At 39.9% G+C, this 27,734-nt stretch overlaps 1 protein-coding gene across 3 annotated transcripts in view; it reads left to right on the top strand.

Moving 5' to 3' along the window:
- CPSF2 (cleavage and polyadenylation specific factor 2) overlaps positions 1–7,196 on the top strand; it is a 32,456-nt gene extending 25,260 nt beyond the window's left edge. For all 3 annotated transcript variants that reach the window (XM_059056876.2, XM_067027875.1, XM_067027876.1), the window contains 5 exons: positions 341–493; positions 1,461–1,686; positions 2,805–3,104; positions 4,301–4,435; positions 4,835–7,196. In XM_059056876.2, the coding sequence (XP_058912859.1) occupies positions 341–493; positions 1,461–1,686; positions 2,805–3,104; positions 4,301–4,435; positions 4,835–4,927 (907 nt within the window). In that variant the 3' untranslated portion in view covers positions 4,928–7,196. The remainder of the gene's footprint in view (positions 1–340; positions 494–1,460; positions 1,687–2,804; positions 3,105–4,300; positions 4,436–4,834) is intronic.
- Positions 7,197–27,734: the final 20,538 nt, after the last annotated feature.

Here is a 27,734-nt window from a genome sequence, read left to right as displayed (position 1 = left end):
ACAGAAATTGAGAAAAAATCTGAAACAAATGCAGGGCCAGGTTGCAAGAATACTTATGATAGCCACTACGGTCTTCTAATGACGTGTCTAAGTAGGGCCTTTTCACTCACCCACATGGTGAGTGTACTTAAAGTGTACTCCTTGATGGTCATGAAGAATGTAATATATGCAGTCATCTGATAATTGATATTGTGAAGTTGCATTGACTTTGGATCAAATGTGTATTTGAATCTTGATATATGTGAGGAGTCTAAAAATTATGCCATCTACTAATTAGTTGTATGTATTAAATAATGTTGGCTTGCTTGTTACTACTTCTAATTAGAGACTTTTTATTTAGACCAGAGGATTTCTTAGTGCCAGAACTTCAAGCTACTGAAGAAGAAAAAAGCAAATTAGAGTCTGGCCTGACAAATGGAGATGAACCCATGGATCAGGATTTATCTGATGTTCCTACTAAGTGTATTTCTACAACAGAATCTATAGAAATAAAGTAAGTGCTCTTGTTGCATTTTGAACATAGATTACGAGGTAAAATTTCAAGTGCTGAATCACATAATTTACATTGTTTCAAAAGTGAGATTTCCAAATATCCTCTAGTAAGTTTGTGCTTTTAAATTTTAATTTTTTTCTTCTTGTGAAGTATGGTGTTTTTTTCCCCTTCATTTATGATATTTGAATGCCAAAATGAATTGGTGGTGAGGAGGGGGTTAAACTTTAAATTGTACATGTATGTGAAAAAACATTCTTTCTGGTCTTTCTAGTAAGTCTAGTAGCAGGTGAGCTTGTATAATTCCAAGTTTAATTTTTCTAAACGCTTGTTTACTAAAATAAACTCCTTGGGCTTCCCTGGTGGCACAGTGGTTGAGAATCCTCCTGCCAATGCAGGCGACACGGGTTCGTGCCCCGGTCGGGGAAGATCCCACATGCGGCTGGGCCCGTGAGCCATGGCCGCTGAGCCTTCGCGTCTGGAGCCTGTGCTCCACAACGGGAGATGCCACAACAGTGAGAGGCCCGCATACCACAAAAAAAACAAAACAAAACAAAAAAAATAAACTCCTTGACTCAGCATCTCTGCAAGTGCATTAACATCTTAAAAGTACCACTGTGTCTTAAAAATAACCATTGTGCTTTAAAAATAACCACTGTGCCTTAAAAAATTGTGAACCTTTTTTTCCCTTTCTATTTAGTGCAGTTAACACCAGTAAATGATCATTTTGGAATATATTTTTAATAGTTATCAGAGAGCAAAGTGGCTTTTTGTCCAGTGGTATCATCTAGTATACATTCTTGGGTACGGCTAAGAGCTCAATATGACATATTAACAATATAACACAGTGTATTCCTCAAATCCTCATTCTGCATATTGATACATTTCTTTCCTGATGATAAAAGCCATTAAAAACCTAATTTTAGAATTAACTTACCAAAAAGTAAGCTGAATAATCATCTAATTACAGAGCCAGGGTTACTTACATAGACTATGAAGGACGCTCTGATGGGGATTCCATTAAAAAAATCATCAATCAGATGAAACCACGACAGTTGATCATTGTCCATGGACCACCAGAGGCCAGTCAGGATCTTGCAGAGTGCTGCCGTGGGTTTGGTGGGAAAGATATTAAAGTGTACATGCCAAAGCTACATGAAACAGTCGATGCCACTAGTGAAACTCATATCTACCAGGTAAGTATGCTGGCATTTGAGCCACATAGAAATAAGTACTTTTTGTTGCAGATTAGGACAGATAGATTAGGAATACAGTGGTGAGTGAAACAAATGTGGTCCCTTGTCCTAGCAGATTTTATAGTCTGTGGGGCTTGTAACAAGGAAATAGCATTTATCATACTGTTCTACCTCTGATAGAGGAAGTACAGGATGCTATGAGAGTATACACGGGGAGATTCCAACCCAAATTTGGGGGGTTTAGAAACAGTTTCCCAGAGGAAGGGATAACTAGGCTGAATCCCGACAGCTATTTAGATGGGTTGTCAGGGTGGTCTATAGAGTGGTAGAGAGAGGGAGAAAAAGTGTTCCAGGCAGACGGAACAACATTTGTGAAAGTATAGAGGTGAGGGGAATGGGGAGTGTTTAGGAATTCAGAAGTTTTCTAAAAATTCACAAATGTTAAGGTTCTATTCCTAATTGAAAAAAATGGAGACAGGTATAGAAAACAGGAATGGCACAGAGGAGGGCTTGATCAACTCATATCTGGTAATGGGAGATGGTACCAGGTAAGGCAAGAGTGGTGTCTGTATTTGTTTGGAAAAAATGGATTGGAATTCACCAGGCAGCAGCGTCATTCTGGGCAGAACAAGAGGAAGCAGCGTCCCAGGAATACGGAGGCGTGAAACGGCGGGGTACATTGAGGAAACCCGAAGCCGTTCAGTACTCCTGAAGTAGCATCAGGTCCTAGGGGATGAGACTGATCAGTGGTTCTCCACCCCGGCTACACATCTGGAGAGCTTTGGGGGAGTCAAGGGGCTCAGTGTTCTGGCCTTAGTCTCACCAGTTATATTAGAATCACTGTAGGTGGGACCCAGGCATTAATGTTAAAAAAAAAAAAAATTGCCATGTGGTCCCAATGTACAGTCAAGGTTAATAACCTTTACTTAAGAAAGTAGACAGGGGCCCTATGATTTTACAGGCCATTAGGTCATTACCAGTTACAGTGAAGATGAATGAAAGATTTTCAAATTTTAATACACAATACTAGAGTTAGAAAATGACAATAGATCATATTTAATTGTTAAGTTATACTCTTTGGGCTTTATTTCTCTCCCTCCCCTTTGCATCATATCTAGGTGAGATTAAAAGATTCACTTGTCAGCTCCCTTCAGTTTTGTAAGGCAAAAGATGCTGAATTAGCTTGGATAGATGGTGTCTTAGACATGAGAGTTTCCAAAGTGGACACAGGAGTTATTTTAGAAGAAGGAGAACTAAAGGATGACGGAGAAGACTCAGAAATGCAAGTGGACGCTCCATCAGATTCTAGCGTTATAGCACAGCAGAAGGCCATGAAAAGTCTGTTTGGAGACGATGAGAAAGAAACAGGTGAAGAAAGTGAGATCATTCCTACTTTGGAACCCTTACCACCTCATGAGGTAAAAAGCATGTGCTGCTTCTCTCTCTCCTTTAATTTGTCATCCTTTGAATGTTTTTTTAAATGTTTTTAACCATTTAAAATATGTCATATAAAGGCTCATTTTGGAGTTTTAAAAAAATTACTCAAGATATGTCTCAGTGTGTGTGCGTATGTCCTCTATGGCTAGAGAATGATAACGATAGTAAGGAAACCTTTAGCAGATCTTCTTATAAGATACATAATTGTTTCATGATTTGTCTTTCAGTAAGGATTTTTAAATATTAAGTTTGGTGATTGTGAGGGTCATCTACCTATAATTTTCTAAGAATGTCATACTCTTATACTCCGTTTTTGTGTGTTATTGATTCAACTTGACCACTTTGGGTTTTAATACAGTTGGAAATCATTTATTTCCTATAGGTATAGTTTTAGTCTAGTATTTTATTTACATGTTCTCAAGAGATAGCTAGTTAACTGGCAGAGCTTTCAGGTAATTAACTTACAGCAGTATTAAAACTATATTATGAGAGTCTGTCACGACTGTCAAGTGATGTCTTTGGCCCTTGTATGCAATAAAGAATGGAGAGACGGCCTCTGTCATTGGATTCCCTTCAAGTACAACAAAATTGTGGGGAGGAACTAGGAACTTTCTTCTCTCTGTGCTAAAGCTGGCACTCTTCAAAGCAACTTCAAAGCGTATGTCTTCTATGGCTAGAGAATATATTCAAAGCAGCGGCATTAGGTTGAACCGCTTGCCTTTCTGATTCTACAACCCACGCATTCACTGTGAGGGAGGAAGGAAAGTGGAAGTGGGATCAGGGGAGAATTATCCTCTGAACTGTGTACAAAGGACTGGGATCTGGAAAATGAATTTTTTGTTCAGTTCTGCCTACTCACACTCTTGCTGACCCCCTTCGGCAAGTGGGGGAGTGAAGAGCATAACATTATCAGATGGCTTTCTGTTATTATGAGGCACGACTAATAAAATTGATTGTGAAACATTCAGAAAATGTGAAGGGCTTTGTAATGTAAAATAATGAGGTAAAATTCAGACTAACAACTTGGAATGTGATTTATAGTCTTGAAATGATCTGTCAAAGGAATTCAGGGGATAATAGGAAATAACTTAGAGATCATGTGTTATTTCACTTTATTCAGTACAACTGTGTGTCTGGTGTTTTATTTGAAGTTCTTTCCCCTTTAACCTTATCTAAGGTTCCTGGACATCAGTCGGTTTTTATGAATGAACCAAGACTGTCGGACTTCAAACAAGTTCTTTTAAGGGAGGGGATCCAAGCTGAGTTCGTAGGAGGTGTACTTGTTTGCAACAATCAAGTAGCAGTCCGTAGAGTAAGTGTGTTTTTAAGAAGGGCTGAATTGAACAAATGCTCCTGATGTTTAGTTATTTTCAATTCTGTAATTCTTGATTGAATTAATTTTACTAACTGGAGATCAGTAATTTATAGTGAAGACATCACATTTATAGTGATGACCTTGATGGCTTTTAAAAGTGACTCTCAAAGACGTGATATATAATTTTATTGTAAATTTTTATTATTTGAATCCTGTGACATTTATGTGTCTATGTAAAATTTATGACTTGAATATTATATCCATATTCTGTGAATCAGAGCGGTCCATTCCTAATCAATCATAGAGCAATCTAGTTAATATATTTTGGTTATTATGTCTGCATATTAATGGATAGAAAATCTGCTAAATAACTTATTTTTTTTACTTGGTTTCTAGACGGAAACTGGACGCATTGGATTAGAAGGCTGCCTTTGTCAAGATTTTTATAGGATAAGAGACCTTTTATATGAACAGTATGCCATTGTGTAAAGGACACGATGTCAAGAAGTATCTGTTTGACCTTTCTAAGAAAAAAAGCATTCTTACTCTAAGCTTTTGCTTTTTCGTTTTGTAACATACAAAAAGAATCTGCCAGAAAAACTTAACATGCATTAGATTTTTAAAAATGTAAATAGAAACCGTATTGCTAATGCTCAAATGAGCATGCTACCTTTTGGCTTTCAGAGTGATAGAGATCCTTACAAGTGTGCAGGCCCTGGAGTTGAAGGTGATTGGCTTCCCTTAGAGACCGCTTATTCTAGAAGGGCTTGTTACTTGAATAAAACAATGCAACTTAGCAAACCAGTTCATGGCCTTAGAGAAACATGTTTGCATGAATTCTTGCAAACTTTCTTACATTTTCTGGAATGAAAAGTGAGAATTTATCTTAAAAAGATGCAAGATGCTATAAAAAAAAAAACCTGATAAAACAGTTTGTTGAGCCTATGTATTTAAAAAACAAAAACAAAGAGTGTGTGCTGTAACTCTTTTGAATTCCTGTATGCAGTTTTCTTCACAGGGAGCTTATCTACTCCATGCCTACGTTTCCCAGTGATTCACTCTACTTTGAGATGGTACACATTTGGTTCAGAAACCAGTTTTTATTTCTCCCATTTCCTGTTGTATCAAGATTTTGTTGTTGTTGTTCAGCTTGAATTATAACACCATCATTTGAATATACATAATTCAGAAAAACCCCTTGATGTTTTCTAGTCTTAAAGGTCCTTCATACATTTTAAACACATCTTAACTACTGTACTGGAGACTGTTTTGTGCTTTGCTTTTAGGGAAACAAATGTTGAACCTCACATTTTTATAAGGTAGCAGTATAATTTAAAGGTGTGAAGGTCTTCATCTCTTAGGCTTGCTTTCTCCTAAGGTTGCCCAAGCAGTGGTTGGATTTTATACACATTACTACAGAAATAATACTGAAGTTGGATAAGGCCATCCATTCTATGTTCATATCTTTCTTGGGGCTAGCAGCCCTGATACAGTCTAAATCACTTGTGTTTAAGAGTAAAAACAGTATATGCAGTTCTCATTGAACTTAAAAAATGAAAGTCATGTCACCCTATTGTAATCTGTGGGTGCTTTTTTAGAATGTAGCTTAATCATGACAGACCTTGATGTTTATTTCTTATTTAAACCCTCCTCTTTATACTTAAGCATTTTTAGAAGGGTCAGAAATCTTGTTTAACTTATATGGAACTATGTATAATACAACCCAGTGATATCAGACAAGAATTAATATTTCACTCTATTTCAAATGCTTAGAAAGCTTTTATTGTGAGTTAAATTGCTAACGCAAAGTTTACAGCCTTCTGGTACTGAAAACCAGACACACAAAACAAGTTACAGACGATGAAGGTAAAGAGTATGTTTTCTTTGCAGAGCTTTGAAAAAAAAAATCACTTAAACTCTTACTACTGAATAGAGTAAGCCTAGAATCCTATTTATATTCCAGGGAAAAGAAAGTCTGCATTTGTTTCATGGCTTAAAGCATCTGGTTATACATATTACATTGCAATAGTGATATTGAAAAATTGTCTCTTGCCTCGCGTTTTTATTGTCCTATGAACAGGAATTAAATTTTAAAGTACTGCTTGAAGATGGCTGTGCTAACTAATGTCAATGCAGGAGCAATATTTTTACCTGTTTCTAGATGACAGTATTACCAAAATTTCTAAAATGAAGGCATTTGTTTAGTCCCAGTTACTTAAGAAAAATATAAATTTTAAAATGGACTCTGAGATAAATCACGAACTCAGAGGCACTTTCAGATCGTCATTGTTCAAAGGCAAAATAAATACAATGGACCATCAGCTGATATCTATAATTTGGCTAAAAAGAAATTTTGTTGTAATATTTGTGGCAGTGGGATTATAAATGTCAAGTATCATTGCAAACTTTCTATATTTTCATGAACCAGTAGGTGGCCTGAAACAGAAGTGAGAAAATCAATTTTCAAAGGAGGGCCTTTGCCTTTTTAAAAAAAATTTGAGATACGATTCACATACTTTTAAAATTCACTCTTTTAAAGTTACATTTTTTTTTTTTTTAGTATATTTACAGTGTTGTGCAACCATTACCACCATCTAATTCCAGAACACTTCATTGCCCCGAAAAGAAACTCCGTACCCGATAGCAGTCACTCCCCATTCTCGCTTCTCCTCAGCCCCAGGCAAGCATTAATCTATCTTCTTCTGTCTCTATGAATTTACCTATTCTGGACAGTTCATAAAAATGGAATCATACAGTATGTGGTCTTTTGTGTCTGACTTTTTTCACTTAGCATAACTTTTAAGATTCATCGATGCTGTAGCATGTATCAGTATTCTTTTTATGGCTGAATAGTATTCCATATGGATATACTGCATTTTGTTTATCCACTTATCAGTTGAGAGACATTTGGTTTGTTTCCACTCTTTGGCTATTATGAATAATGCTGTTATGAACATTTGTGTACAGGCTTTTTGTATGGGCATATGTTTTCAATTTGGGGAGGCATATACGTTAAGAGTAGAATTGCTGGATCATATGGTAACTCTGTGTAACCTTTTGGGAAATTGCCAGACTGTTTTCCAAAGTGACTGCACCATTTTACATTCCTATGTCCTTGGTAACACTGGTTACTCACCATCTTTTTTATTTTAGCCACTTTAGTGTGTGTGAGGAAGTATCTCATTGTGGTTTCGATTTGCATTTCTCTAATGACTGATGATTTTGAGCTTCTTTTCTGTACTTATTGGCTGTTTGTATATCTTCTTCGGACAAATGTCTGTTCAGATCCTTTGCCTATTTTTAAATTGGATCATTTATCTTTTTATTGTTGAGTTAAAGAGGTTTTTATACACTCTGGATACTAAATCCTTATCATATGTATGATTTGCAAATATTTTTTCCCATTCTCTTTGTTTTTTCACTATCTTGATAGTGTCCTTTGAAGCACAAAAGTTTTTAATTTTTCTTTTTTTAATATATATATATATTTTTTGCGTTATGTGGGCCTCTCACTGTTATGGCCTCTCCCATCGTACAGCACAGGCTCCGGATGCGCAGGCTCAGCGGCCATGGCTTACGGGCCCAGCCGCTCTGCGGCATGTGAGATCTTCCCGGACCGGGGCATGAACCCGTGTGCCCTGCATCGGCAGGCGGACTCTCAACCACTGCGCCACCAGGGAAGCCCAAAAGTTTTTAATTTTGATGAAGTCTAATTTATCTGTTTTATTCTTTGGTCCTTTGTGCTATTGGTGTCATATCTTAGAAACCCGTTGCTTCATCCCATGTCACAAAGATTTATACCTATTTTTTTTTCCTAAGAGCTTTATGGTTTAATATAGTTCTTACATTTAAGTCTTTGATCCATTTTGAGTTAACTTTTATGTATGATGTGAGGTAGGGGTCTGATTTCATTCTTTTGCATTTAGATATCCAGTAGTCCCAGCATCATTTGTTGAAAAGACTATTTCCTCATCAAATTTTCTTGCCACCTTTGTTGAAAATCAGTTGCCTATGAATATGACTTTGTTCTTGGATTCTCAATTCTATCTCACAGATGTATACATCTATCCTTATGCCAGTATTGTTTTGAATACCGTAACTATGTATTAAATTTTGAAATCGGCAACTGTACATCCAACTTTTTTCTTTTTCAAGATTGTTTAGGCTGTTCTGGTTCCCTAGCATTTTCATATGAATTTTAGAATCAGTTTATCAATTTCTGTAAAAAGGCCACTCACTTTTAATAGGAAAAATATACTTGAAATTTAGGGCTTAAAATCTTAGAATGTTATGGCTGAGAGGGACTATAGAATTCATCTAGTTCAACATGCTTATTTTAGTATTGAATGAATGGGCCTGTGGGAGGTAAGGGGTTTGCTTGAGTCAGATAGCTGGTCAGAGACAGAGTTGGAATTGGAATCTAGCCTTCATAGAGTCCGTTCATTTTATATTAAATGAATGAATCTAGAATCCTTATAGAATCCATTGATTCAATACTAAAATAAGTATATTGAACTACATGAGTTCTTCAGTTCCTCTCAGGCATAACATTCTGAGATTTTAAGCTGTAAATTTCAACTGCTTTTTTCCCTGCACTGCTGTGCTGTTTCGCTTTCTTAGTTATATTCACTTTGCTTAGGGGGAATACTTTCAGTTTATCTGCTCTAAGAACAGCATCTGGCAGCTGTTATTTAGGACAATAGCCTGCTGAGAGAGAGACTGCCTGCATTCTGTGTGATGGCCAGTGAAGGTGGGGAGGGCGGGGAGAGAAAGGGTAAATGTCACCTTCTGTACTTTTCTTTGGTTTTAAGGTTCTAGAGTTTTAGCACACGGTTATTGTCCTTTAAATATCGATGAACTCATTACCACTTAAGTCAAAGGGTATAAATAGTGGTTAGTAATTCAGTGATTGAGAGGTTGATTGTTTGCTTGTTTGTTTGTGTGGTGGTTGTTCTCTGCTACCCCTAACCCCTTCTTTATTCAGCCATTTGATAACTACAGAGTGGATGGCTAAGTGACGACGCAGTGTGAACTAGAGAAGGAGTCTTCAGATCTGCCTACCTGGGCGGGGATCAAGGAAAGGTTTTTATCCTTCTTTTGCTTTTCTCTCACTTTAACCACGTGAATTGTGTTTGTGAGAAAATACCCAAAATTGTCACAGTAAAAGTTCAGGACTTTGCTGGAAGTGAGGGTATCTTTGCTTCTCTCTCCTGTTGGTCCCCCCTCCTCCCTGCCCCCGCCCCATTCCCACACAGCTCTATTTTTTTGGTGCTTTTTCCTTCACTACTCAGCCCATTTCATTTTAGTTCTTGAAGTCAAAATGTGATTTCGAGGAGCAAAATAGGAGTTTGGAGAGTTTTAAATCTCTCCTCATTGTAGTTGAAGAGAACCAAAAGTGTATGTGCTTCTTTTGTGAAATTGTTAATGGAATTCCATGGATCCTACTCAAACATTTGATATTGAGTGATAATTTCAAGCAGAGAATACGCAAAGGATTCATAAGGACGTACTACATCGCTTTCTGAAGTTATTTTAATGTTCAGTATCCAATTTATTGTATTTCCTTTTTCTTCTTGACACAATTTTTTTTTTTAAGGCACCACTAATTGTACATTCAAACTAGTGAAGTCCTTCAAACAAGTCTCTATTGGAAGCTGTTTTTATTCTAAGGGTGCTGCCTGCTGTCCTTGTTTTAAATATTTTTGGAGCTCTCGTTTCTCTTCAGATTCATTTACCGAGCTTATGAGAAATGTAATTTATCTTAGAAACACATTGTGGTCTTGGCCCAACATATGCTATTACCATTTGACTTTAAATGACCCCCCTCAATATTTAACAGCTCTTCTTTTATGGACAGACATTTGCTATCATAGGAGATTTTTTATATTAAAAAGTTATCTATTAAAAACCAAACTATAATGAAAATAAAAGCAGTGGAATATACCAGAAATCATAAAGATGCCGTCATTCCCAACATCCTCAAATAGGTCATTGTTCAGGTTAAATTTCATACTCAGGTATCAAAGGATGTATGTCTCTAATGAGATTATGGAAATCCTCTATCAGTTATAAGAAAAACAAATTACCTAAATGTATAGGATTCAGATTCTCAGGGTTTTTCAATATCTCCCATACGTAATTTTTTTCAAGGAGACAGACTATTGTAGGAAGAAAGAAGTTACGTTTAATGAGAAAGATTCAGAACATTGTGCATTTTTAACTATTAAGCAGAATCTTATATCTACATTATTGCCCATTAAAGAAAACTTCTTTCACCTTTATTTCAAATATTCTTTTGAATAGTTTTACCTGAGATAAGGAAACCATTAAGCAGAGATTTTTCTAGTACAAAAACCAGTGTAATAAATTCGTAATAGCTAAAAGACCACTTGTGTGTGTCTTATTTTTTAACTTATTTTGAAATAATTTTAAACTGACAGAAAAATTACAAGAATAGTTTAAAAGATCCTATATATCATTCCCCTAGGTTCCCCTGTTGTTAACATTTTGCTGTATTTATTTATCATTCTATCTGTATATACATATTTTTTGAATGGTTTGATACTAAGTAGCAATTATGACATCCCATTAGCCATAAGCACTACAGTGTGCATTTTTTAAAAACAAGGACTCTCCTGCATAACTACAATACTTCCATCAAAGTCAGGAAACCGGTGTTGATGAAATTCTACCGTTTAATCCACAAACCCCGTTCACATGTTACCAGTTAGTCCAAAATGTCCCTAAAATAACCCTTTCCTTTTTGGTCTAGGATCCAGTCCAGGATGATGCATGTGTTTAGTTATGTTTTCCCTTCAGTCTTCCTCAATCTGGAAGACTTCCTCAGTTTTTCCTTTTTTAAAATTTATTTTTTTGTGACCTTGACATTTTTGAAGAGTGCGATCAGTTACTTTGTAAATGGCCCTTCCTTTGAGTTTGTCTGATGTTTCCTCATGATTAGGTTCAGGTTATGGGTTTTTGACAGGAATACTAGAGAAGTAAATGATGCTTTGTTCTTCTCTGCATTATATCAGGAAGCACATAGTGTCAATTTTCCCCATTACTGGCGATGTTAATTTTTCATGGTTATGTTTCCAAGGTTTCTCCACTGTCAAGTTAATAAATACTTTGTGGGGAGCTACTTTGAGACTATGTCAATATCCTCTTCTTTATAAATATTTATCCTCTAGTTTTAGCATCTATTGATGATTCTTATCTGAAGAAATCAGATAAGATTGCCAAAAGGTGATTTTCTGATTACACTGTGGCTTCTACATTTATTTGAAATTCTAGTGTAAGCACATTCTCTTCTCCCCCATTTGTTTGTTCATTATTTATATCGGTGTGGAACATGGATTCTGTTTTATAATCTACAAACTATCATGATTCATTTCAAAATGAAATGCTACAGTTTTCCTAGGTTTGGCTAGTGGGAGCCCTTTTAAGGTGGCTTCTGTGCTCTTTTGACATGGTCTCAGGTTCTTTTTTTGTTTGTTTTAATTGTGGTAAAAAACATAACATTAAATTTACCATCTTAACCTTTCTTAAGTATACAAGTTCAGTAGTGTTACATATATTCAGGTTGTTGTGCAACAGATCTCGAACTTTTTTATTTTGCAACACTGAAACTCTATACCCACTGAGCGCTAATGTCCTCACTTGCCTTCCCCCAGCCCTTGGTAATCACCTTCCTACTTTCTGTTTCTATGGTTCTGATTGCTTTAGAGACTTAATGAGTGGAACAGTACAGTAGGTGTCCTTTTGTGAGTGACTTATTTGACTCAGCATACTGTCCTCAAGCTTCATCCATATTGTAGCATGTGACAGGATTTCCTTCCTTTTAAAGGCAGCATAATATTCCACCGTCTGGCTGTACCACATGTTCTTTATCCATTCATTTGTCGATGGACATTTGGGTTGTTTCCACCATTTGGCTCTTGTGAATCATGCTGCAGTGAACATGGGTGTGCAAATATCTCCTTGACATCCTGCTTTCACATCTTTTGGATACATATCCAATGAGGCTACTGGGTCATATGATAATTCCATTTCTAATTTTTCGAGGATTTCCATACTGATTTCCATGATGGCTGCACGTCCCCATGGTTCTTTGAGCACTTCCTAACTTTGAGTCACCACAAGATGTTCCAGGCTCCATCTTGCATTTTCACTACCCCAGTCCTGGGATTAGCCATTTCTCCAGAGTCCTGGTTCACTTTAGTGGAGAATGTCATTTAGAACCAAGATTTGGGTGCTCACTTGTGCTCATTGCCACGGTGCTATCATTGCTACCAGGTCCTCAGTATACAGTTAGGAAATATCTACATCTATGCTTGTTTCCTCATCATCCATCTCTCTATGTTAAAAACCACAAGTTCACACTGATCTCCGGTTCCACCTCTACTCCACAGGGTTTATTCTAGCCTTCCCTCTCTTCATATTTGTACCTCCTTTACCCTATAGTAAAAACAGGGGCTCCCATAATCTTCAATATAGTCACTTATTTGTTCACTCCCCTATAATTAATCAGTTTTTGACCATGGGGCTGGCTGCTTTGCTTGAAGCCCCCCTGCACACAGCTGCTGCAAGAACAGAGTTTCCTTCTATTGCTCGCTCCATGGCAGCACCTGCCCGTTGAACCCCATAGCAGGTATTTTAAAGAAGGCACCTTTGGCCTCAACAGATGTTCTGTTCCAATTTACATGATGGTCCAGCAATGGTGAAAGAAGCACAAATTCTGAGGGTTTCTACTTTGAATGTGACTTTACAGTCTTTGGGTATTTGTCTTGGTTATTTTGCTACAATATTTTCCTCATTATTTCCTACTCTAGAGTTAAGCCAAAGTAATGATCACTGTGGAGTGGGGTTAGTGGAGGAGAGTATGAAAAGGAAGGAGGTGGAAACCCCGTCTCAGGGGAGTAGCGGGTCTGGCCAGAGAATAACACGCATGGCGATCACAATCCAAAACGCTGTCTAAGCAAAACACATTCGCAGTTAAAGCTCTTAAGATCTGTGTTAATATTATTTTATAACTGTCCTTGCAAAAAAACCTCTGCCTGTCCTTTCATCATTTGGATCATCCACCCCCTTAACTCTTAAGCTTTAGGAGCGTCATGACCAAGTTCACTATAGTGAGTGCTGAGGTGTTCTTTTATTAAACAGTCAGGTATTCTTCAATCTTAACAATTTGGAGTGCGAGGAATAATATGCCCCTGGAGAAAGGATTCCTCAGTGAGCTTAAGATGGAGCCCAGTTATGTAACAAATGTGGAACCTGTATAATAATTACTAGAACTTAACCCTACCAGTGGGAAAATGGAGTCTATGGCCATAATTTCCATTTTAGAGATGTGGTTCACCTAATGGGAATAATTGCGCAAGTGCTTCTTTAGTAAAAAATAACTGAGCCCCTATCGTAGTAGCTGACACTGAGTATTTTCTATGTACCAAATACTGTGCCAAGTACTTTATATGCATTGTCTCATTTAATCATAATGATCATGGGCAGGATGGACACTGTTATTACCCCATTTTACAGATGTGGAAACTTAAGTCTATGGTCTGTTATTAGTCTCCCAATTCTGACACATACCTGACACATAATAGGCATTACAGTATGTACTTGTTTAGACATATCATTAGAGTTCTTTAGTTTTGAGTACCACTTTGTGTGGATTGGCCAGTTACTTTACATCTTAGCACTTCAGATAATGGGGATGGTAATGGTACCATTGCCTAGGGTTGCATGAGGATTAAATATGAACCATGCAAAGCATGTGGCGTGTCTGGCACATGGTAAGCACCTCAATACATGTTAATAATTATTTAGTGCCACTTGCACATCCATCACCTCATTCAATCTTTATTACAACCCTAAAGGCTACGTATCACCTCATTTTTACAGAAAAAGAAACTGGCTCTGGGGTGTCTAAGTGGCTTATTCAAAGTCACATAGCTGATCAATAGTGAATCGGGTGCTTTTACCACTTGATCTACAAAAAGTGCTCTACTATTTATCCTTTTAGCTTCTAGAGAAGGATCCTTCAAAGTAACTTCTAATGTATTACAGTTTACTCTAAATAACAGTGGAATTTATACCACATGACCTAATGTAGATCAAAGACGTTTTTATCTTTAGACATTTTCTAAGACAATTTAAATGCAGCAGACTTTTTGATTTGGTCAAGGTGCTAATGCATTAATCTAAAGATACTGAATCTTATCTTTACTGGTGATGTTATTCCCCATAGAATTACAGAAAACAGACTTCCCTTGGTCAAAATGAGGAAACCCACAAGCTGTGTGAGAATCTTGGGATATATTTATCCAGGAATGCTTATATATTGATTCCAAAAAGCCACTTAACACTTTCCCTTAAAATCTTTATGGATAAGAGGGAGAGATGGGGGTTGGGTGAGATTTAGTCAAGTGGGTTTCTAACCTTTCTATAGCCATTTCTAAAAGCTGCTCATTTGTGGACGTGCTAGTCTGAATTAGCAGGCTCTGTCCTCATCTCACCTTACATGCCACTTTTATAAATTTTCTAGTTCAGGATATTGGTGGTAGGTTAAGACAATTTGCAAATGACCTGCCACTAGAAGAAATAGCTGTTGTATGAGAAGATAACATTGGTACCTAAAGGGATCCTGACAAGTTTGCACAATGGGTGAAATCTGAGAAAATGAAATTTTACCTCTTTCTAAACCAATGGCACAAGTAAATAATGGAGAGAAAACCCTAGCCTAGGATTCTAGGTTTATAAAGAAGCATTTCAGGGATTTCCCTGGCAGTCCAGTTGTTAAGACTCTGCGCTCCCAATGCAGGAGGCACGGGTTTGATCCCTGGTTGGGGAACTAAAATCCTGCATGCTGCACGGCGCGGTCAAAAAAAAAAAAAAGGCATTTCAGTGGACTATAAGCTGAGTATAAAGAGAACTGTCAAAAAAGGTAATGACTTAGGGCCGTATTACTAATAGACACATGGACTTTGTAATTACTAAGACACTGTTTAAAATAAACATGGTGATGGGCCTGCTACTTCATTCTACTGGTAAGACCCCACTTAGTTCAGAAAACATTTTTCTCCCTCCCCCACCTTTTTTTTAACTTTCCCTTCTAATATTTAATAAATGCACATGCTAGGAAATTTGGAGGGTGCAGAAAAGCATAAAGAAACAGGAAAAAGCCCTATACTAAATGTAGTACTTTTATCATTTTGGCCTATTTCCATCTCTTTCAATAAAATGTTTATGTAATACATATACAATTTTGCACTTGTCTTTAGAGAAGAATTTCCAAGGTTTATAAACATCTTTTAATGGCTGCAAATATTCCATCATATGGCTGTATCATTATTTACTTAGTTCTTCCCAGTTTTTGGGTGGTTTCCAATTTTTCTCTATAATCTGAAATGCATACAGATTTATTCATAAAGTCATGCATCATGGTGATGATATTAGTACTAGCTCATAATTGCAAACAGCCTAAGTACCACTCTTTACGGACATTAATATCTGAATTAGGTCCAGAAGAGAGTAACCAGCTTGTTGATTGGCCTGGAAACCACTGCAAATAGAAACTGAGAATATGGGTTGGAGTATGCAATAGGGCTCATTTTTTGGAAAAGAGGTTATCTTACAAAGAATGAGCTAAGGATCTTACTAAAAGCACCCACGTCAACTGACTATCAGGTAAGTTGCTGTGTTCTTCAGTTTCCCAGTAGTGACCTGGCTTTATGTACTCAACATGCAGTCAACGCCTTTTCTTTGGAGAAGAAAAGTAACGTCTTCAACATTCAACAACGAAATGAGAGCATCAGTGGTATTCCCACCACCAACCCCCAAACATAACTGTTCCAAGAATTTGCTTCCAGTGCCAGCACCTTCTATGTGAATTATCTATCTTTCCTTCTCTTGCTGCCTTTCCCCCTCCCAAGGTTTCTCTCTCAAAACTTACGATATTACATCCGACCCTGACCGTCCTGGGGGAGCCAGAAAAAAATTTTTTTAAAGATTTGTTAGAACTGTCACTCTCTTCATTACCTTATTGCTAGTAATTATTAAAAACATATTTCACGGGCTTCCCTGGTGGCGCAGTGGTTAAGAATCCACCTGTCAATGCAGGGGAGACAGGTTCGAGCCCTGGTCCGGGAAGACCCACATGCCACGGAGCAACTAAGCCCGTGCACCACAACTGAGCCTGTGCTCTAGAGCCCACGAGCCACAACCACTGAGCCTGGGTGCCACAACTACTGAAGCCCGTGCGCCTAGAGGCCGTGCTCCACAACAAGCCACCACAATGAGAAGACCACACTGCAACCAAGAGGAGCCCCTGCTTACCGCAACTAGAGAAAGCCAGCACAAAGCAACAAAGACCCAATGCAGCCAAAAATAAATTAACAAAACCAAACCATGTTTCACAGTGGGAAAAGGCAGAGCATGTGAGCAACTGTACAAAACTTACCCACAGACATCAGCCTCCTGCAGCCGTTCCTAGAAGCAGCAGTGCTTTAGTGAATTCTTCATTCCATGACTTCGGTTTCCTGAAAAATGAGGTCAGTATAAGCATATTTTTCTTCCAATTGCTCAGAAAGGATGAATATCTTTTGGCAATCCTATGGAAATTGATGAAGGACAACAGAAATAAATTTTAAGCTGTAACAATAGTATGCCATACACTAATACACCAGGGAGAGAAAGGATCTGTGTTTCCATTGATCCAGAATGAAGAGGACTATTCTTGAAGGCTTTGTATCACACACTTGCTCTGCATTACTTTTATTTAACCCTCGCAGCAGCCAGATTTAACAAGTTATCCCCACTTTACAGATGAGGAAGTGAAGACTCACGCTAAGAATTTCCCAGGTGTCGGGCTTCCCTGGTGGCGCAGTGGTTGAGAATCCGCCTGACGATGCAGGGGATACGGGTTCGTGCCCCGGTCCGGGAAGATCCCACGTGCCGCGGAGCGGCTGGGCCCGTGAGCCATGGCCGCTGAGCCTGCGCATCCGGAGCCTGTGCCCCGCAAAGGGAGAGGCCACAACAGTGAGAGGCCCGCATACCACAAAAAAAAAAAAAAAAAAAAGAATTTCCCAGGTGTCAATCACTATTAAATAACAACTGTAGCCAGGATATGAATCCAGATTTTCTGAGTATTCCAAAGTCTACACTCTTATGACAGATTAAAGACTGCAAAAGGTTGACTACAATTGTAGGCCTATCCCAGTGTGGCAACAAATAGACATTGAGGAAATAGGAAGGAAACAGTTGTATGGATTGAAAGAATGTGAGGATATAATAAAGTATATTTCCTATCTTTCAGAGAAGGAAGCCTCCATGTTTCTCTGTCCATTGGGTTGAAACTTCAGGATCTGTTTATTCCCAGGTCTTCAACTTGCTTTCCTCACCACTATTTCAAAATAGAAATAGTGGTCAGCTTAAAGCTGATGTTTAATCCAGAATCATGTGATGTTTCCCTTGTTTTTAATGTTTCCATTTTTTTAGTTTTTTAAGGAACCTCCATATAATAAAGATGTTAAAAAAAATGTTTCCACAGCATGCTGCTGCTTCCCCTGTCCCACCTTTGGAGCATTTTTCTGCTGCTGATAGAGCTGCTTCAGACAGATTTAACATTTTGAGATGCCCTCCTTTGAAATAAAGCAGGAAAATGACTGGTGTCAAGTGCAAATTCAGAAAGTAAGAAAAACTTACGAACTCAGGAAGCAGAGATGTATAAAATGATTAGTGAGTCTTTGGAATTGTTACCTTTGACTCCCGTTTTAATTCCATTTCTGGTTGTGAAGGCACCAATAGCTAAGGAAGACAGGGAGCCTGACATTTGGTGTGCCTTTACCTCAGGCACTGGCCTAAGCACTTTATTACTGCATTTTTTTGAATAGCACACCTGATTAACACTGAACATCCATGTAAAGGGAGAGGTTGAGTTGATTATGGTGTTGAATTGATTATTCCACAGTGTGGAATATTTAGCACTCATTAAAAAAAATAATTTTGATTGACATTGATATTACATACTGACCTGGAAAGATGTTCACATTAATTAAAATGAGAAAAAATAAGTTGCAGAGTAATATATAAGGTATGACTACATTTTTGTAAAACCATATATGCAAATGGCTGAGAGAAGATTTTAACCTAGGTCTGCATTGAAGATGAAAAATTTCCCAGTTTTCGGTTCATGAGTTTTACTAATTCTTTTGCCTCAGTGAGTACTCCGTCTAAAGGACACTGTATGGATGTCACGTGAAAATTCCCACCTCACCTTTCTTCAGCAATCCTCAGTGCCAGTGTCCAGAGGAGCTGCAGAGAGGCAGTAGGGGAGGTACTGGGGAAAGAGGGGAGGAGGAAGGAGCATGAAAGTAGAGAGGCTGCATGGAAGCATTTCTCCTGGAGCATCATTGCCCTTGGCTTCATTGCCCTCCCATTTCTACTCTCGCAGTGAATGGGCCCCTGTCCATCTATGTTCGTCTCATTTCCAATATATGCTAAAGTCTGGACAAGTTCTGATATTAAATGTGGTTTCAGGTGGCATGTTCAAAAAATTTGGGTCTTGTCCTCAGCTTGGCCACCCAAAATGGTTGACAAGCATGATGAGTGAGAACAAATGAGAGTCTCAGTGTAGGAAGAACGCTGATTGGAGACTTGGAAAGCTGGGTACTGCCACTTTCTAGGGGACCCTGGCCAAGTCTCTGGTCCTCTGTGATCCTCACTTTATTTATCCATAAAATGGACCTGGGGTGGGATTAGTCTGAATAATTTATAAGACCCTGCCTACCTTATGATTCTATCACCCAAGTCAAACATTGTGCTGCTTAGGGCACAACATTCTATTTTTTAGATCCAGGGCACTGGGGAATAGGTAATAAAAGTAAGACCTGGCAAATGAAGACTTTCTGGGGTCCCCACAGCTCACATCCTCCACAAGGCCCTCCCCATCCTCATTACCTTTACAACCCAGTAGGTAGAAAACAAATATCACATTAATTCAGCCCAGTGCTGTCAGCAAAGGGGAAAACTGCTCACATAATTTTAGTACTTCCAGCCAACATTCCTTTGTTGGAAGGATTTACTATAGATCTCCTCAAACCTGAACTACAGAAAATCTTTCTTGTACAAATGGCTGTCCCCTGGAGGTATCTTCATATTGAAACCACATTTTGTTCATTATAAATTGGTTTTATTAGTAGTTTTCAATGGTGGGAAATCTAAAGGCTTCTACCTAACATCTAATCTTAAAAAGGGTAATTAGTTGGAGTTATTAAAAACTCACCATCCAACAGATTTTTGAAAACTCATACAGAGCTTCAGAAAATATTAATTCCCCTTTCTTCTGCAAAATCACCTAAGCAAATGAGATATTCCTTAGATATAAGAGAAGTCCTATAAATTATGATGGAAGTGATAAATCTTTAATGCTCTGGATATTCTAACTCCCTATTCTCAGCCTGAACTAGGGGATAGAATCTAAAGAAGACACATTAAAATTTGAGGAAAATGAAATATATTGAATTCATTTATATCTATCTATAGAAAAAAATGAGTATCTCAAAGAATGGAAAGAGAAACGTAAAAGAGGAGCTTTTTTACTGTGAGGAACTAGGCTAAGAAAAGACATGATTTGGAGAAATTGTTTTCTAAAAAATACACTGTAAAGCAACTGAAAGACGCTTTGATTAGAAAACTAACCCTAAGACCAATTCATACCCAATGTAATGCTTATGGAATTGTTCCCATCCACTCTGGAGCAATCTGTGGCTTCTGGAAAAATCTGTGATCAGAAAACTTAGAAAGAGAAATGAGTAATACCTACCATTATGCCGTCTCTTAATCTACTGACTGTTAACCCTCAAGATACCACCAAAGTGGGGTTAGTGCAAGTCAGAATCATTTATGGAAAGCTGACTACCTTCAGGGTGCTGGACTAGTCATTCTGAGGGGAAAAGAAATAAGGCGCCATCCCTGGCATCAAATAGTTATATGTTTAAGAGCACAGGTATGGCAGTCTCTTGGATCAGAACTGTATTGATTGGATAGACACCCAAGAGCAGAGTGGTGGAGAGAAAGAAGGAAGTGGGGGGACACTACTGAGCTCCTCCTACTGGCTGGGGAGCAAGGGTGAAGCAGGGCCAACCTCAGGAAGAGATGGAGGCTGGGGTCTGGCTGGCTTTCCCGTTGCCTCCCAGCAGGTCTAAAGGAAGAGCATGAAGAGGCTTGACGGTTGACTTACTCTGGACCTGAGAATATGTTCTCTTTAAATGATAGGTTGCTTTATTGGGATGGTGGTGGGAGGTGAGCTAACCATGTGAGGCATCGTAGGATGATATAAGCTCGTATTTCTGGCAATGAGCATTTAGAGCCAAACAGCAGATGGCCCCAGTTCAGGTGTCAGTTCAACCACTTTAAGGCATGTCCATGGATTTGTCTCCACCAAATGTGCAAAGAGGCCCTGGGCTCTGTGGTCTGAGATCTGGCTATAAGACCCAGGACAATGCCTCTGTACTTCACTTTCCTCCACTGAAGAATGAAAATGTGAATGGAATAGACTTCTGTAGTTTTTGTCTACCCAGCAACCACGCCCCCTTCTGCTAGCAACAACGCCAGGTTGCCTTTGAGAGAGTCATCCTCTCCTGGGTCTCCTGTCATTTGACTGGAAGGGGAATGACCACGCCCCGGGGAGCAATTGACACAAGGCAGAGCCACAGTAATTGGTTCAGGGGCGGGAACGTGACTCAGGTCAGGCTGAAGAGGCCCAGCATCCGACTTTTATTGAAACAGTGGTGAGAAAGGACCTTGCTTTCCACTGGACTGCTAAACTGGTAGCATCTAATTCTGAGGTGGTCATCTCTGCTTCTTGGGGGACAGCCTGCCTGAGAATGACGGCAACACAGAAGAAAGCTAAAGTTGGAAACAGAAGGGTGAGGGGAACAGAGAGAAAGAGAGAGAGAGAGAGAGAGAGTATGTGTAACCAAAAGTGGGGTCCAGCTGCTTGCTGCTCTAAAGCCAAGAAAGAGGCAAGCTTGGTGGAAAGGAAAGTCTGCTTTATTTCAGAGGCTGGCAACCTGTTGTGGGAGCTGGGCAGAGGGCGGACGCCTGTCCGAAGGCCGACTCCCCGCCACTGACAATCAGGGGTGGGGGGTTTATAGACGGAGGGGGGGGGCTGCACGCGGAAAGAGCACAGTCAGCTCTGACCGTCATCTTGAAATTGGTCAAGCAGTGGTCTGATCGGCGTCATCTTGACTGTTTTAAGTACAGTTAGTCCTCAGTGCCAGGGTCGGTTTGTTCCCATTTCTTTGAGGCCAGTTCTCAGAAATGTGGCAGCTGATGTCATGGCGGCAATCTGGTCATCATGTAGGTGACTTCTTCCACCTGGTGGGGATCTCAGTATCTATACAACAGCTCACGGGATACGGCTCAGAATATGATCTAGAGCCCTCGAGGAGGAATTAAGGTCCTTAACTTTGCTTTAATGACTAAACTATTATTATTTGGTCTTGTTTGACTGTTTTCCTTTGTTTCTGCATTTTCTCACTTCTCTGATTAAACTTATTGTTTGGCTAAAGTTTTTCCACGGACAAAATGCAGGCTGAGGACATGGGGGGCGAGGACCACAGGGTCCTGCTCCGTTTCAAGAGGAGCGAGAGGAGAGAGCTGAATTCCTGTGAATTCACCCCTTGCACTTCTTATATGAACCAATGAATTCCTTTTTTGGGTTTGTTCATTTGTTTAAGCTGGTTTGAGCTGGTTTTTCTGAAACTTGCACTAGAAGAGTTCTAACTAAAGAGGGCCCACCCCATAGGACGAAACAATTGTAAGAGCCAAACAAATATTGGTTAGTTCTCATTTTTCTCTAAACCTAAATCTTCTCTGATCTCCAAATTGGAGGTAATACTTGCCCTGCTTACCTCGAGGGGTCGTGGAGGGGATCAAACAGGATAGATCGACAAGCCCTTTGAAAATCAAAACACTACACGACTGTACCACGGAATAATTTTTAGTCAACTCTTCTCTCAAATCAAGATTCTTTGGGGAATTCTGAGTAGAAATGTTGCTAAATCAGAGATTTTCCTTAATTTTTTTTGGTATTTCAAAATATCACACCAAATTCCTTAAATTTTGTTTTTCCTTTTGTTTCTTGTCATGAAGAGAAGCACTAACCAGGCCCTGTAGAGGGGAAAGCAAGTTCAGTTTGGATTTCTAAAAGTTCCTTAATGATAGGGAAGATGATGAATTATTGGAAAGAGGTAGGGTGTAGCTTGGATTAGAATTTGCTAATGCTTGATCTGGAAAATTCTTTAGACATTGAATTCCAGGAGATAGATTGTCATTGGTTACATCTTTGAATCAGGGAATAAGCAGAGCATGGGGGGCTCAGGCCTCCACTTGGGGGGGTCATTACTCTCCCCCAACTTCCTGCCCTACACCACTCTGCTCTTCTCTCAAGGACCCTGGGAAAGCCAGGGCTTTTATGTCACAGGTAAGACATTTGCTCTTTAGAATTAATCTCTGATGAGGGAATCCTACACTGTTGGTGTGAATGTGAACTGGTACAGCCACTATGGAGAGCAGTATGGAGGTTCTTTAAAAAACTAAAAATAGGGCTTCCCTGGTGGAGCAGTGGTTGGGAGTCCGCCTGCCGACGCAGGGGACACGGGTTCGTGCCCCAGTCAGGGAGGATCCCACGTGCCGCGGAGCGGCTGGGCCCGTGAACCATGGCCGCCGGGCCTGCGCGTCTGGAGCCTGTGCTCCGCAACGGGAGAGGCCACAGCAGTGAGAGGCCTGTGAACAACCAACTAACTAACTAAAAATAGAGATACCATATGATCCAGCAATCCCTCTCCTAGGATTATTCAGAGAAAACCATAATTCAAAAAGATACATGCACCCCAATGTTCATTACAGCTCTATTGACAATAGCCAGGACATGGAAGCAAACTAAATGTCCATCAACAGAAGAATGGATAAAAAAGATGTGGTACATATATACAATGGAATATTACTCGGCCATAAAAAAGAATGAAATAATGCCATTTGCAGCGACATGGATGGATCTAGAGATTGTCATACTGAGTGAAGCTGTCAGACAGAGAGAGAAAGACAAATATGATATCGTTTATATGTGGAATCTAAAAAATGGGTACAAATGAACTTATCTATGAAACAGAGAGTTACAGATGTAGAAAACAAACTTATGGTTACCAGGGGGTAAGGGGTGGGAAGGGATAAATTGGAAGATTGGGATTGACATATACACACTACTATATATAAAATAGATAACTAATAAGAACCTGCTGTATAGCACAGGGAACTCTACTCAACACTCTGTAATGCCCTATATGGGAAAAGAATCTTAAAAAAGGGTGGATATGTGTATACGTATAACTGATTCACTTTGCTGTACAACTGAAACTAACACAACATTGTAAATCAACTATACTCCAAAAAAATTTTTTAAAAAAGGAAAGTACCTTGGTTACTGATATCTGCAAATACTTAGAACTCTTCCCAGTATTAAACAATAACAATATTCTTATCTTTAAAAAAATCTCTGACGAAAAAGGACAATGCTAGTAGAATTTGCCTTTCCCTCCCCCTCCAATAAGGTCTTCTGTAGATCTTACAAAGAGAAGGAATTCCCAGCCTAATGCTTCCAGTGACAATGGTAAGGGGCTCACCTGGCCGTTGCACGTCTCAACTGTTTCATCGACTGTTCTTCAAGTCACAGCCCAGGAAACAAGTATGTATCCCTCCAAATATGGAGCCATCAACCTAAAATTGCAGATAAGTGCAGGTTTTAGTTCCCTTCAGACTAAAACATAAACTCTAGGCCCATTAATTCTGTTCCTATTATGCCCATATATGCCCAATTCATATAACTCTAAGTATAAAGCAATTTCCCATTATCCCAATGAAAACATTTAAAACATGCTCAAACAAAACCAGCCAACCAAACAACCAAGGAAACAAAGACCAATGTTTTTGGCTAACCTGAATGTATAAACTTCTAGAGAAATAAATAAAATGGTTATATATTTATGATTCAATTTTTATTGTACCCTCCATATCTAAAAGTCACACATGAAATAAAAAGGATATATTTATTTAGAAATGGGATTTTTTGCCCTGTCTTGTTTCATGGAGCAATTTCCTTACTCGTTTGAGTCCTCTAACAGTTTACCACCTCAGCCCATGTTGGTAGAGCAAGTGTGTGTGACGCTGTCATTGGAAACACAGGGAACAATTCCTCCTGTGGACGCATATTCATAACCTCTGCATTATAAGTACTAAATGCCTTGCCTTTTTTCCCCCTTAAACTAACAAATTTATTATCTTAGTGTTCTGGAGGTCAGAAATCAGATAGAGTCTCACTGTCAAGGTGTTGGCAGAGCTGCGTTCCTTCTAGAGGCTTGAGGGGGAAAATCTATTTCCTTGCCTTTTCCAGCCTCTAGAGGCTGCTGCATTGCTGGGCCCGTGGTCTGCAGCTGCGTTGCATCACACCAACCTCTGATTTTGCTGTCACCTCTTCTCTGACCTCCTGCCTCTCTCTTATAAGGCCCCTTGTGATGACTTTGTGCCCACCTGGATAATCTCCCATCTCAGGATCCTTCATCACACCTGCAATGTCCCTTTTGCCGTGTAAGGTACCATATTCATAGATTCTGGGGATTAGGACGTGGACATCTCGGGGCCATTGTTCTGCCTCCCACAGAGAGGGAGCGTAGAGGCTGCAAGACCTCAGCGGAGGCTCTCTGGGTGAGCTCATCCCCCAGCGCAATGTGGAGTTGGGTGCGAAAGCCCAACAGAGGGGGAGAGAGGCATCCAAGATGCCCAAGATTGGTGGGGACCCAGCAGGTGCCCAGCCTTGCTAAACGCATTGCTTTTTAGTGGTCTGTAAAAAAGCTTTTTTAAAAAAACAACATTTCACATAATTGCAAGGCCCTTCCCCTCATGGACTAAATAAGTCTGTGTTAAGTGTCTGTCTCCTTTTTTATTGTTTCTATCAGGTGATTATCAGGATCTTTAGAAGCATCCCTAATTAGCACCGATTTTTTTTTTCAGACTGATGTGTCTTCTCAAAACAGTATTTTAATGTTTTAAATAAGAGTTTCCTGTAACATGCTAGATTTTGTAAGGACCTAAGGCAGCTCCCTTTTCTGAGGGATAATTTTGGGGGGAATCTTGACGAATATTTGTATGTATATAATAAGAGCTTAGTCACCAGGAGAACTTACACTTTGCATTATATTTACCTGCCAATCATGAATCCAACAGCTGCCATGTGATAGGTGAAGAGGTCATTGATGGTTATTTATATGCCAGAAAAAAAAGTATTAACAGGCTCCCTATACTCCACTCGCAAGAGAACTAATCCTTTGCTATGTGGGCAGCTTGTGGGTCTCGGAGGGTGGTGGTGTGCTAATGGTGATGGGGGATAGAACTGCAGAATTTTTAAGGGCAAAGAAAATGTAGATTGAGTTATTTCCAAAGGGGCAGAGATCTGCACACAAGAGAAAAGGGGTAAATACCGAAATGGGAGGAACTTAGAGAAAAGAGAAAGGCCATGGTGGGCTAGGCTTTCTTTTTTTCCTCTCTCTCTCCCCCTCCCCCTCTGTCCTTTGTTTTGGAAATTCTTGGGGAGAGAGAAAGGGGAGGGAGGAAGAGAGATTGAACTGCCTGAATGCAGTTTCCAGACAGCTACCGGGTAATGCTGTAAGAGATATACCTTGTATCACACAGGACAAGCACAAGAGACTTTGAATCCCATTTTGGAATTTTTGAAGAGGCTAGCATAAAGAAAGATATAAATTGCTTTAAATTGCTTCCAGTCTGAAGGTGATAGCCTGCTGAGATGGAACTGCACAGCAGCCTGGGTTTGTGTATTTTCACTTGTGATAGTAGGAAATTAAATTTCACTTGTAATAGTAGGAAATTAAATATTAGTGCTTCACAGTTTTCAAAGTGCATTGTTATTCAACATCCATCTCGCTGAAGATCTGCCTCAGAAATGGTTTCCTCTTCTGTTAATGGGGTCAGGGCAGGGACCACCCAGGTGATGAGTAGGAGGGTTGAGATTTGGGGGTCTCCACCCTCCTTCTTCGCTCTCCTCACTGGGGCTTGCCTGCCCTTCCAGTGTCCCTTCCCCGCCCTGCCTGAACGGGGACAGGTCTTCCTGTGACCCCCTGCGCTCCCTGCAATCAGAGGATCCCTTTGATCCCATAAACAATCCGTTGCTGATCACTGTGCGTCTCTCTCTGCAAGGCTGGTCCTCCACTTCCTTTCCTTCCATGACCTCTCAGAGAAGTGAGACACGTAGCAGAAACAAGCAGGATTTGTTGTCAGAACAGGTCTTGAAAACCACACGTCCTTATTTACCGTGTGACCTTGAATATGTTCACCTACACCAAGGTCCTGGTTTTCTGACCTCTCAAATGAGGATTATATCATATTTCATTGATTCCGAAAAGCACATTTTCCCACATTTTAACACCTCTGAAATTGGGTTGAGTCTTAAAATTGTTTGCACGTCAAAATTTCACTAGTAGCATTTCCCCCTTCTTAGTGGCTTATAAAATAATGGCATGTCTTAGAACTGATGAAAAATGGTGTATTTACCTCTGTGGGCTACTGTGTGGGCTGGAAGTCATGTGCCTGTGACGGAAAAAAAATTCACCTGATATCCCAGCCCTCTGCTCCAACCAGGGGCTTTCGTCCTGGATGTGCAGCCCAGGCTTGCTCTGACTTAAGAGTCTTTCTGGCTACTGTGAGGCTATGAGGAATGAGTAAAGGCCGCGATCTGTTTGGGGTGAGTTTTAAGTAGTGGAACCAGCCCGAGGACCTGAGCTCCTCACAAGCTTGTCCCCACACCTCCAGGCCCCTGCGTCGTGTAGGATTTGGCACCAATGCGATCAGCCTGTAGGAAGCCTGGCACCCGCCCCTGAGTTTTCATCTTGAGGAAGTGTTCTTCTGGCGGTGAGGTAAGGGTTCTGGAGTGAGTCCAGGCCTGCGTGTGGCACAGGAAGGGTCAGGGGAGGGTCAGGGGACAGCCTCCTGCGCCACAGCCCTGATTCTGCTGGTGACTGGGAGGGAGCACTGTGGCCCGGGTTCCGGGCAGCAAAGCAGCCGGGTTGTGAACCCGGTGCCTGGCAGAGCTGGCGCGGGACGCTGGGGAACCCGAAGGTTTCTAACTGGACAAGCTGGGGAGTCCGAAGCTCAGATCTCCTGGCCCGCGCGGTGTGGAGGACTCTTAATCTGGAAGGGGTGATGGAGGCGGGTCTCAGGCAAACAG

Source organism: Kogia breviceps, chromosome 3, assembly GCF_026419965.1.
Source record: "Kogia breviceps isolate mKogBre1 chromosome 3, mKogBre1 haplotype 1, whole genome shotgun sequence".
Classification (NCBI taxonomy): Eukaryota; Metazoa; Chordata; class Mammalia; order Artiodactyla; family Physeteridae; genus Kogia; species Kogia breviceps.
The sequence above is the reverse complement of the archived record's forward strand: the minus strand, read 5'-3'. Positions and strand labels throughout refer to the sequence as shown.